The 13,437-nt window shown below is 45.2% G+C and overlaps 1 protein-coding gene across 1 annotated transcript in view; it reads right to left on the bottom strand.

The window, feature by feature from the left end:
• The window catches only part of IL20RB (interleukin 20 receptor subunit beta), a 315,418-nt gene that overhangs the window by 15,205 nt on the left and 286,776 nt on the right, over positions 1-13,437 (bottom strand). Inside the window, exons 5-6 of the mRNA XM_069618033.1 lie at positions 4,680-4,830; positions 2,112-2,257 (exon numbers count right to left, since the gene is read on the bottom strand). Coding sequence (XP_069474134.1) covers positions 2,112-2,257; positions 4,680-4,830 — 297 coding nt within the window. The remainder of the gene's footprint in view (positions 1-2,111; positions 2,258-4,679; positions 4,831-13,437) is intronic.

The raw sequence follows: 13,437 nt of genomic DNA, 5'->3' as shown, positions 1-13,437 counted from the left end.
GGGTGGGTGGGTGTTTTGTCGGGACAGGTGTCAGGGTTGGGTCTGGTGTTGTTTGGTAGGATGGCGATGGATTGTGTTTTTAAAGATGGCCGACGGGCTGCTTCCCGTTCCGGCGCGATGACGCTATTTCCGGTTTGGCCTTTTACGGCCACCGTAAATTACGGTGGCCGTAAATTACGCTGGCCGTAAATTACGGTGGCCGTAAATTACGGTGGCCGCTACTTACGCTGGCGGATGGGCACCTTGCTCGCTTAGCGATGGCGGTAGGGGCCTTTTCCGCCATGGCGTTATTTGCATTACCGCCATGGCGTAATGCTCGTGCGCGATGGGTCGTGATGTGGCGCTCTTTACGCCATCGTCCCACGGCGTAAACGCTCATTACGCCATGGCGTTAATGACGGGCGCTTACCGCCAGGGTCGTAATGAGGCCCATTGTCTTTGGTTGAATTCATATCAAGTTTATTTCTGTGTTGCATTCTTTCCTATCATTGCATTTCCTTGAACCATACATAGTATTCTCTGCTACATTATTCTTCTATTTCTACTCCTAATTGATTAAAGAGATTGTTGATATTGTAATATTACCCATTGCTGATCATTGTTCATATTCATAAGTGTGATATTCAGATATTATTCATATTCGTAAAAGTGTAATCTATATATTGTTCAATTCTTCAAATAAATCTTTTAATTTTCAAAACAAACCTATTTCTTGGTTCAGTGAGACCGGCGGAATTCAAAGAGAGGGGCGTTATATAAGGGTACATCATCCAGAATGAAACGAACTTTGACATCAAAATATATAAATAAGGGTTTCCATTGGGCATCCCATACTAGGCATTGACTTAGTTGGAGTGCCGGATTGAAATCACTTACAAGAAACGTAATAACACGTCTCATGTTTACTTCACCATAGAAGCCCAGTAAAATAAATGCCATGCAACTGTCAGCTATAAGTATACTGGCTGCACTAAAATGCCAGACTAGCCACATAATAACAGTTATCATGCTATATCATTGCTATTGCAAGCATGATAAGTGGTATTACGTAGATAGACTGCCATTTTGGTGCAACCAGTCTAGCCATTCCTTACTGTGGAATTACATTTTCTACTTGGCATCTATGATAAACCAAGCATGATAACTGTTATTTTTTGGCTCATTCAAAAACCCATTCACACAGCATTCACTCACTCTTTTAGACAGCATTTGCTTGCTCATTTATACCCACCCAACAACCCATGTATCATGTATGTGTTCATTCACACACACATGCATACAGACACACACACACATAACATGCACATATAACAGTACATTAAAAACATAGTACACGTTCCTCAGCCAAGGTCCAGATCCTGCTCCCCCTGATGCTGCCCCTTCTGGAGCACTTTCTGGTTCCTGCACATGCGAGCATGAGCGGGAACACCACATTTACAGTGACCTGTATAGTCAGGATATGCGGGGAGACACATGAGCACTCCTTCACACATCCAGGCATGCAGTTAGCCAGCCTGCATCCCCATTGGGCCGTCAAAAGCTGCGGAAGCAAAATGCCACTAGCCTTGCATGGTCCATTGGACATACACGCTGGGGAACAAACTGTCAAGGGGAAACTATGTCTCCCTTTGACAGTTTAAACTGTGGCTCCTCCATAATGGACAAGGGTATAGGTGGGTCAAAGACCTCTTGTCCATTATGGACGAGCCACCCGTGGATGATTAGACAGTAAGTGGAAGAACCAGAGTACAAGGGTTTAATCTGTCCAGTGAGCCAAACATCTCGTTTGACAAAAACCCTAAGTATTTTGATAGTGCATTGAATGGCTTCAGATATGTACACTGTAAAATTCCAATAGAAAAGATTTCAATGAAGAAATTCTTGCATGCACGGTAAAATCGGTCTCATTATGGGAAATTATTGCATTTAATTAAAACAAACGTTTTCAGATATCAGGACTTTCATGTACAAAAATAGGCTTAAAACCATTTTGAAAAAACAATTCTTTTAACGATAAGGAGACAAATAACTCTCCTTGTCTACAGTGTGTGAGCCCCTGACCAGGAGTCAGGGGAATGACAACTTAGAAGTTTAGAAGTGAAGGAACTTACCAAGGTCTGCGGCATGATGACCTTCGGGCAGCAGCTGTAGCGCAGCATCTGGTGAGCCTTCCACACAAGGATGGGCAGGATGATGATAGCCAGAATGAACGCAAAGAGTGAGAGAAGTCCCATTGCCAGCACAGAGCCTGTTGTATCTGTGAAGTAAGGGATCATGGGTGAGTCTCAAGGAAGTAGTCCAGGGGTCTTCAAACTTTGGCTCTCCAGATATTTTGGAAGAAAAACACGTACCATAAGGGCTGCCCAGCATAGTCAATGGTGAGGGATCATGGGAGTCAAAGATAAACCACAGGTTGCAGACCATGATGTAGGCAAATGAGGGCAAAGAACAGCGGGGATTGCAGAACCCAAGTGTCACTGTGTCCAACATAGAGAATATACAAAAAGGTCTGAGAGCCCCTCTACCAAGAACAAACACGGCTTAATAACCTGTTCTATGGGAAGGTGCCCACTCGGGAGGGTCCACAATCACATTTTAGCTCATTGTACCTTTCACAGAGGAGAAATATTCATGTACATATCAGTCTTTCTCCCACCCACAAGGGCAGTCAAGCACCGAAATGCCAGGCAATTCTCCTCTGAACAAGAGTACCAACAGCAACCCCTGACCTAGTCGGGCCTCATCAGTGAGGTGAAGCTGTGCCTCTCTAAGCACAGCGAGCAAGTGGAGAATAGTCACAGGCATATTCTCAAAACTATTTTTGGCACAAGTGATGATATGCAGTATCTCATCACTTGCACCAAAAAAAGAAGCACCCAATTCACAAAGGGCAACTGAATGATCGCAGTTTCGATGTGTACATTCAGGCGTCCCTTTTCACATTTGCACACATCGGGGGGCATTTCTGGCCATTTAAAAGTCCATCTCGAATTCACAAATGGGATGCGCTTTTAAATTCCCGGGAATGATGGTCATCCTCTGTGCCGGCTGGGCACAGGTGCAGGGAGGTGCAAATCATACCAGAGTCATTTCTGACCCCTGTCATGAGTTTTTCTTTAAGTGGGACATCTGGAGTTTAAACTGTGGTTGTCACACTTGCATTTCCATTCCCCAAACAGGGACGGAAATGCTTTTTTTCTTTAGCTTTTCACAGAGACAGGCCCTGAAATAATCTCCCAGAAATCTTGTGGTTGCTGGGAGTCAATCAGGCATTAGTGTCTGGAGCCCACTCCCAACAGTAATGTATGCAAGGGAGCAGGACAGGGCATCCTGTGCTACCGTCCAGCTCTACCTCCAATGCGCAGGTCAGCTTTGAGATGTAGCACAGATGAAATGAGCGCATTCTCTGACACATTTCATTTGGGCTACTTTTTGAGAATCTGCTCCTCAATGTCTAATACTAACTGAGCTTCGAATACAACGCCCCAGTAAAATTGCACGTTGCTTTTTTTCCAACATTTGTTGCAGGCACTTTAACGGAGTGTCACTTATTTTCCTAATTCTGGACTCTGGTCATAAATGTCATCCTCATTAGCTTTTCACACTTTAGTGTAGTCTGATACATTCCCAAAATCAGTGGGCTCACACAGGTGCTAGAACACTGCTGCCAGATTAGCAGCCCCAGACAGACCCTTGGGCCACATTTCCCCCAAACATAAGACACTACATTGAGCCCTCCACTAACAGTCAAATCACCTTAAAGCACCTCCACCTTAACTCACAAATGCACCTATATGTCAAAGGATCGACAACCAAAGGATCGAATGGTCAAAGGGTCGACACTAAAGGACTGAAAACAGAAGGATCCATTTTTTGTTCTTTTACATTTTTTTGGTTTTTGGGGGGTGGTACCCCCCTAACCCTTGTTTTTTGTGGTAAAAACCACTTTTTTCCATAAACGAAAACACCCCCAAAAAATGAAATTTAAAAAAAAAATTCAATCCTTTTGTTTTCGGTCCTTTGGTGTCGATCCTTTGACCATTCGACCCTTTGTAATCGACCCTTTGACCGGACACCATAGAACATTACATCCTATGACTCTCTGCTCACTAAGCCGACCTACATTTCCTCCACATCCACCTGCCCAAAACATGCTTGAGCTCAAAAGGCATGCAGCTCTTCCATTTGGGAATCCAGACAACCAAACGCTCCTCTGGCCGACATTTACCCCACTTCACAAAAGAAATGAATCTCTCCCTTTAATGCTTGTACCAGTATCTTTTCAGCCTGGAAGCACCTAGGGACAAAGTAGTTTGCAGTGCTATCCTTGACAAGTTATTGCCAATTACCCATTGATGCAAATCGAGGGTCCTTATATTAATTCAGCACAAATTCATCTTCGCATCAATCCTTTTATTTGGGATCAGGAGGGGGTTTATGGTAGATGCATACATCTGCTGGATCTGTCAGAGATATAGCTACTATTTTAGTGCAGATCATTTTGGAACCTACCATTTGACAAGTGCCACCGAGTATGCATATTCTTCTTGTATTCCAGGTCTTTTGCAGTAAATAACCTAACAACTGCCCATAAATCCAGGAAGCCAGAGAGCATGTGTCATGGAGGGAGGCAGCATGCCATGCCGCTGAGTGGGGGTACTGGTCTTGAATCGCTTTACCTGACACTGCAATGCACGCAGGAGAGCTGAAGTTGCTGTAGCGGTGAATTGCCAACACATAAGTTTGGGCTTTAACGCAGTACTCCATCCCGGCTTCCACTGTGTCCAGATGAAAAGGGGTCCGGCTTTCCTTCACTGTCTTGCTCTGCACCTACAGATAAACCTCAACAAGCATTAGAAATGGAAGACACTACAGAAGGCTATCTCCATGTTATCTTACTTGTTTTATTTGGTCAAAGGCCTGCGTAGATATACAACAAGAGAAAATGTACATCCTTGAATACTTTAACACGGTGTACACATATATAAACCTAAATAATTCATTGGCCCTCATTACAACACCGGCGGTAACCAATGGCGCTATTAGCACCATGGTTGCTGCCGGTATTGTAACGAGTCCGCCATGGTGCAATGGGGAATTACCACCTCATTCCAAGGTTGGCGGGGCGGTAATTCCCCATTGCACCATTGGCCCTTCCCCATTCCCATTTTTGCCCCTTAGGGCTCAATGGGAATGGGGAAGGCGGTAATTACGGTACCACAAATTGTGGTATCGTCATTACCGTCAAGGTCCCTTTGTGGGTCCCTACTTTAACGGCTGGTCCAGACCAGCCGTTAAGGTCGGCAGCTGCAAAGGGACCTTGTAATTAGGCACTAGGGGGTTAGTGGCACCGCAGCCTTTTACGGCGCCGTTAACCCCTTAGCGCCAGGGTCGTAATGACCCCCATTGAAACGAAATAGTCTAATCATTCATCCTGACAAGGGTGACATATTTTCTCCCCTGAGAAATGTTTTCATTGTCAGATGTCAATAAACGCATCTCGAATCTTTGGTATGTATTCAAATCAAGGGTTTGACAAATTGCAGATTGGAAACAAATAATTAAACAAGTTATTTATATAAACCTTAGGGTATTGGGTAATTATTGACACTTTCGTTCCTGTGTTCTCTGGATCCTAAAACTAACATAAAACAATCTTTAGCATAGATACCTGTGTATTCAATATTTGATACTAGGTTACAAATAATTTCTGATACTTACAGCATTGCCCAGTTACCAGATCATATTAGAAAAAGGGCGAAATAGATTAACAAAATTCTTGCAATTTGATTGAGCATTGCCCAGTCTATTGATCATTTACCCTGTTTATCTTGACATTGAAAAATACTTTTTTCATTTGAAGAAAGCTCCATTCAAGCACGTTGGTGTTGGCCTTGACGTTGGTGCATAGGTGCATTTACGGGAAAGCCCCCGCCTATCTAAAAGCTAAAATCCACCTGTACATACTGGGTAAACTACTTAGATCTTCTGACCGAGGCAAAATCGCAGTTGCGCCCCACAAGCGCAAATCTGGTTCAGGGAAATCCTTCCCCGTTCTGGTGGCAGGCCTATGGAACATCCTCCCTGCGCACCTAAGAATGGAAGCAAACTACCTGCGCTCCGAAAACTTGTGAAAGCGCACATCTTTAAATAACCTGACCCCTTTAGTCATTATTCCACACCCGTGCGTCTTGTCTTGTGCCTATTGTGATGCTGGAAATGCATCTGAGGGACAGGGCCTCTGAATCCTTGTCCTATTACTGTTTTTACCGTGTGTTCTGTTATGTTTTCTGCCCCGGAGTCCATGTGGGACTCCTGGCAGTGCAGCTCTCTCTTTTGGTTTGGTGAACGGACCCATGGGATACCCTTATGGCACCCATGGGTAGGGGTACAACCCTGTGCCCCTAGTGTATGTTTTTGGGTAACCTGTGGGTCACCCCAGAGCAGGGTATGGGCTGGTGGCAGCTCTGCGCTGAATATGACAGGTGCTCCGGGTGTCCTCCATTTTGGGATACCCCGGCCCTGCCATTGGGATCTGTTGATTCCTGATAGGAAACAAGATGGCCCCTGTGGCCTCTTGCTTTCTATTGCCTGTTATCTTGTTTTCCCAAAGTCCTGGGAAGCCCTGTCTCTGTCCCTTCCCCCTGACTGGCTGTAGGGTGGAAGTTCCATGTATGGTATTGTTGTGAAGGCCCAGCTAGACTGGCTGGAGCCTTCCCAGTGTGTAGTGTTGAATGGCTGGGTACTTGTCCCAATCCACATTTCCTGTTGTGAGTGTCTGGAAGGGAGGAGTGTGGCCTGAATGCACTGTGTGCCTGATTGGCTGACTGACGGCATGAATGCCCTGCAGTATGATTGGCTGCTGAGTGCGTGCCAACAGCGTGGATGAGAGAGAGGATAGTATATCTGGGGACCTCTCACCACTGGAAAAGTGTTCAGAAGGGACCTTTGGCTCAAAAGCGACCAAAGCGTTCCTGAAGCAGCCAGGGAGCTGAGTCTCCACTCTACGAGTAACTGGAACTGCTGATCCTCGACGTCCAGCTGGAAGAAGAAGACTTGCTGTGGCATTTGCTTCGACCGATCTGAAGGCTGACGAGATCGTCGAGGGCTGACCCGAGAGAGGACCTGGTAAGGCGCCCTCTTCCCGTGCTCCGAGGGACCATCGAGCACCGCTCCATCTTCGCCGAAGCGCCCTGGAAGACAGACCCTCGAAAGGCTGTCGACCCGAGACGGGACCGCTGAGGAGATCGAAGTGAAGCACCCGGACCTCGACGCCGTCGAAGTCCATTGCCGTCGACCAGGGTTCGCAGGTTTGTGGAACCGCTGGAGGCCCGTCGAAGTTGTGTTGCCCAGCCGTGGGGACCACTTGACGCCGTGCCGCCGACGACCGGAGCCGTCCGCTGCTTTGCCTAAGAACATTCAATCGAAGGACTCTCTCGACCACATCGTCGACCGCTTATCCTGCCGGAGAAAGTCGAGGCCGACCAACGCGCCGAGGAGAAACCTGCCGGTGGGTTTCCCGCCACCCAATGACCTCAAAGACTCGGACGACTCGACACCTTTGCTGGGCTCCCGTCTCTACAATCTTTGCGGTCCAGAACTATTGTCATCGAGGTGCCCCGCACACCTCCGCCTTGCAGGACGCCGACGCCCCGACGCCGACGAGCACCGCTCGGACGAAGCTGCCGCCTCTTCGACATCGTTCTACCTCGTTTGTCGACGGACGTTCGACGCCCCGTGCCTCCCGCTTGAAAGGGAAGGCATTCAAGAAGGGCCGTCGATTCCCCGTCGCCGAACAGCGAGCCCCTCGACGTTTGTCGACGCCTTTGAGGAGCTCGACTCCACCAGGTACATTGGGGGGGTAAACACATTATAGGAGAGAATAAGACTTGCAGAGCAATATATGGACTGGGCTTTTGCTATATCTTTCTTTACAGGTTGCCCAGGTGGGGGGATCTCCACACAGAACTGTGCCCAGTGGTAGGGGCCAGTATCCTGTCTATTGCTCAACCATCTTATTTTCTCTCCTCTCTCTATTGCTGGTTTCACTCTATTGGTCTGTGTGACATTGTACGGTATTGTTCATACACTTCAATGAGATCTAGGGTGGTACCACTTTAGGATTGTAAATATTTGTCATTATTGGTTTTCCTGAGCACAAAGTGCGTTGTTGTGAAAGTGTACATAACCCTTGAATATTAATTATATAAAGACTGTGTTTTCAGTAATACAGTGTGTGGACATTCCTTTGTGGGGGCTTGGGGATACACTGTACTTAAGAACCAGCCTGCATCACCTCCTGAGAAGCTAGGCCTTGATTGCTCGACCATTGCTACCGAATAGAGAATCTTGGCTGGGGTCTCCTGTGCCTCCCCTCCACCATATAGGGAGCGGAAGTACAGACACCCCCCACCGGTCGTTGAGATCCGTTCTCTCACACCTATGCCTGAAGTCATGCTTGAAGTCCCGAGGCTTGCAAGCTACCGGCGCAATATAAATAATTTAATAAATGAATCATAAATTAATTAAGTCAGTAGAGACGTTGTGAATCATATACAATGGGGGCCATTACGCGTTTGGAGGTAGCCATGGCGCTATTAGCGCCATGGTTACCTCCAAACCCGGGTCTGAGTCCGGTGTCACTGAATGGGGACTTACCGGGTCATTCCAACCTTGGAGGACCTGGTAAGTCCCCATTCAGTAAACCACTCCCCATTCCCATTTGAGCCCCCATAGGGACATCAAATATATATGTAATTTCTACAAGTAAATGAAGCTGTTGAAAATCATCCCTAAAGGTATGACACGTGATTGGGCTTAAATAAGTCTAATGTTCAATCTAACATATAGGACCCATGCAATTATCTAATATGATAGATATGAGGGCAACCCCTAAATTCAAATGTATCCAGAAACAATGAATTATTTGAAGAAATTCATGCAGGTAAAGAAAATTCTTTCATCTTTGACTAGTTGATATACCCGGCATTTCAAGTGCTTTCATTCCCTCATAGGTACAGGAAACTGTGCAAAATGTAGTGCAGATTGGTGAAACGGTGTGAATTGTATTAGGAACAATGCTTTGTGAAGCCACAAACCCACAAATTTTGACTTTTACTGAAATCTGGGGAAAGGTGTCTGGTGGCCAAATGTTATGTAGTCAGTAATGTTCAGAAGGTCCTAACGGGTGACTGTGCAAAATGTGGTGCAAATTGGTGAAACGGTGAAATTATATAGGGAACATGTGCAAAGCCACAAAGCAACACACACATTTTCACTTTTGCTGAAATCTGGAATCTGGGGAAAGGAGTGGGATGTCCAGATGTCATGTAGCCAGTAATGTCGGATGGTCCTAACAGGTGACTGTGAAAAATGTTGTGCAGATTGGTGAAACGTTGTGGAATTGTTTAGGGAACATATGCGAAGCCACAAACCCACAAACCTAGAGACTTTTTCCTGAAATCCAGAGAAAGGGGTTGGGTTTCCAAATGTCATGTAGCCAGTAATGTTCGGAGAGGCCTAACAGGTGACTGTGCAACATGTGGTGCAGATTGGTGAAATGGTGTGGAATTGTATAGGGAACATATGCAAAGCCACAGACCCACAAACCCATACCCACATTTTCACTTTTGCCAAAATCTGGGGCAGGGGGGTGTGGTGTTCAGATTTCATGTAGCCAGTAATGTCAGGAGGGTCCTAACTGGTGACTGTGCAGAATTTGGTGCAGATTGATGAAACAGTGTGGAATTGTATATGGAACATATGTGAAGCCACAAACCCACACATTTTCACTTTTATGTATCTAGATTAGGGACAATTACAGATTATGTCATGGATCATGGAAGATAATGCATCAATTTCTGCACTTAAAATTGAGACCAAAGACTACCAATTTAATATTTGTGATTATTATTATTATTATTATTTTACACTTGTAATGTGCAGCATGCCTGGAGGCCTCAGTGCACAGAATAAAGAAGAAGCAGAGCCAGTAGGAGCGAGATGAGTCAGGACAGGAATCAGACGGGTTGAAGAATAAACCTAGTCATTAGAATTAAAGAAGTATGTTTTAGTGCTTTCTTGAAGGTGGTGAGGGAGGGGATATTACAAATGTGATGAGGGGGTTCCACAGTGTAGGGGCATAGACATGAAAGCATGTGCTTCCAAAAGTGTTTTAACTTATGTCTAGGTACAGTAAGTTTGTTTGTTAGAGCTGCAGGTGTGCAGGGTATGTCTGGTCGGGGCGTTTTGCAGTCGATTTATTAGATGACCTGGTGCCTTGCCGGCCATACATTTCTGGGTAAGGGTCAGAGATGTATGGGGAATACAGTGGTGTACAGAGTTCTTCTTGATTCAGTAACATGATCCTGTGGTCCTGTGGGCCGAGATTGCAAATATCTCTGACGGCACCATTTTAAGTAGGTTTTTTAGGTAGTTTTTTGATGTACCAGCCAATACTATGTTGCATTAGGCAAGGCAGGAATTGAGAAGTGCAGTGGCCAGAGAAGAAAGATGCTCAGAAGAGAGGTAGGGCTTAATTTGTCTTAAGAGTTTATTGACCTAGGCACAGGTTGCCTTTACTTGTTAAATGTGTTGCTTCATGGTCAGACCAGAATCAAGAACAACTCCCAAGGTTTTTACAGAAGTACTTACTTTGATTGTACAATTTGAAATTGTGAAGTGACTATATTTCATGTCAAGCTTTTTTATCTGCTGTTTGGAACCAACAATCATTAACTCTGTTTTTTCATTATTCAGAGATGAAGAATTATTAATTATCCAGCCCTGAAACAGGTTTTAAATGTTATCAATAAGAGAAGAGTCAGTGTTGTATTCTCCCGAGAGTTCGAAGACCAGCTGGGTATCATCTGTGTAATAAGTGTATTTAACACTGATTGTATCCAGCAGGTCGAAGAAATGTAGCGTATACACACTAAACAAGGTAGATGAAAGAGAAGGACCATGTGCTACTCCACAAGAGAGAAACTCTGGAGGGACCTGAAAACTGCCTATGGCAACTCCGGCCATTCTAGGGCCAGGAAATTAGGCCATCCAAGCAGTGGTGGATTCAGAGCAGTTTATACATTTCCCTAGTCTCTCAAGTAGCAGGGAGTGATGAACCAAGCCGAATGCGGCAGACAGATCCAACAACATAAGTAGTGCAATCCTGCCGTTGCTGACAATTTCGGCTAGATTGGCTTGCATGTCGAACATGGCTGTCTTTATACCATGCATGACACGGAATCAGGACTGACAGCTAATTAAAGGACTCTGTGGCTCAATATGTTCTTGGAGTTGTAAGTACGTTTGGGATTGGTCGATAATTACCAACAACCTCTGAGTCCATAATGGCTTTCTTCAGTACCGGAGTAATCCAGACTTCTTTTAAGCTCTCTAGAACAAGTGAGCTAAGGAAGGATGAATTAACAATGTTGATAATTGAAGGAGCAAGACAGTGAATTGAGTCCTTAATAATAATTGCAGTGCATACATCACTGGTACATACAGTAGGTTTTAGCCCATTCACAATGTTGATGAGAGACTCTTGGCCAAGTGGATTCAAACTGAGTTCCAGAACCATGCGGTTCTTGTTAAGCATAGAGACATCATTATTAGTTATCTGACCAGTATTGTCCAGTAGGGCAAGGCAGGATTTTTTAATAACAGCCGGATGGTACCTGATTTTTGTTCAAAAGAAATAGCTTGCATTTTTAAGCACCACGAGTTACTAGGGTGAACTGCGTTGGTAATGCTCTTACTACAATCAAGTTCTCTTAAGATGTTGAATAGTTCTTTTTTATCTGATTTTTCTTTGATGATCCTATGTTCACAATTAATGTTTTTTGCTGATAAGATGCCTTCTTTATAGTCTTCGGCAACAAGTCGATAATTGACAAGCAAGTAAGGGCAGGGATGTTTCCTACATTGCCTTTCACAAAATCATTTACATTTTCTATACTTTATAATTTCAGTAGAGAACCATGATGTTCCTACTTCTTCAGTTTTAACAGTTTTTTACAGTGAAAGGAGCTCATTTGTTAATTGCTAGGGAGGTCATGTTAGAACATTCCTGAAATAGGAAGTTTGTCTTATTGGAAGAAGCGAACGATAGGAGTAAAATGTGACCCTCTTTGTGTGTAGGGTGTTTGACAAGTTGGGTGAAACCTATTGCCTGAAGAGAGGTAACAAGGGAAGTAGTGATACAATAAGAGCTATTGTGTTCCCAAAGGTTGAAGACCCCAAATAATATGGTGTAAGAGGTCAACTTAGTAAGATTCCCAAGCAGAGTAAGTAGTGGCTCCACAAACAAAGGCACACTCGAGGGAGGATGATAAATAGTCACAACATTTAAGGTGGTATTTTCATAATTTGATTGATAGATGTTCACAATTGCCCAGTACGATAGAATGGGGCGTATGGATTCTAAAAGAATCTCTAAGGATGAAGGGGACTCCTCCGCCTCTCCCCTCAGTACGATTACATCTGATAATGTTATAGCCTGCAGGGGGTGGCTAGTAAGGCAGAATGATTAGTTGCTATAGAGAATCATGTTTCACTTAGGCAGATTATGTCTCAACTGTGTGTTAACAACAGGTCAGCCACTTCTGTGGCGTGTTTCACAGTGGAGCGAGTGTTCAGTAGTACCATTTTAAATGCTTTATTAGTTACCTCATGGGGAAATAAAATCTTCCTGGCAGGCTATGATGGAAGGGGAGGCGTTATATATCTCATAATTTTAGGCCCCTTTGCGAGCAGGAACATTTAGATCTACCAAAATGACACTGTGTGGAATGGAAGGTGGAAGGTTTTTGCTATTCATGAAGATGTCGAGAGAAATACTTTTATTATTAACTATGCCTTCTGGGATTCGACTTCAGCACATTAACACTCGAGATGAACAAAACATTCTCGTCATCCTCGTCTTCTTCAAGCTCAGTAGTGGTCCTCTCTTCTTCCTGACCCACGAGTCCCCTTGTTACCACCACCGGCAGCGGTGCCCTGCACATGCACGCATGATGGTCCATCGTGTCACACCTCCCGCATGATTTCCTTGTGCCGGACACTCCTGGGGGTGTGGCAGGTCATAGCTACACTTTAGGCATGAGTAAGGTGATCTGCCACCTCCATTCCTTGGCAAACCCGAAAGCCAACGTGCCCCTCTCACCCCTTGGCCATGCCCAAAAATGCATACCTCCTCAGCCTTGCTGGGTCGAAGAGCAGGGTCCATTTTGGATGCTCTCATCTCCGCCGCCTCGTGCGATCGTCCCAGCTCCAGGATTCGGGGCAGTGTGAGGCCTGGCTCCCTTAGTACTTGACGCTGGAGTTTTCCGGATGTGCATCCCTGAATACGCTGAAAGCGTATCATTCCCTGTATGTTGTCCCAGGCAAAGGATATCGCCATGCATCGAAGGCGGCCATGAAACGTGTCCAGGGACT

This window comes from Ambystoma mexicanum, chromosome 10 (genome assembly GCF_040938575.1).
Source record: "Ambystoma mexicanum isolate Mex_15411 chromosome 10, UKY_AmexF1_1, whole genome shotgun sequence".
Classification (NCBI taxonomy): domain Eukaryota; kingdom Metazoa; phylum Chordata; class Amphibia; order Caudata; family Ambystomatidae; genus Ambystoma; species Ambystoma mexicanum.
The sequence above is the reverse complement of the archived record's forward strand: the minus strand, read 5'-3'. Positions and strand labels throughout refer to the sequence as shown.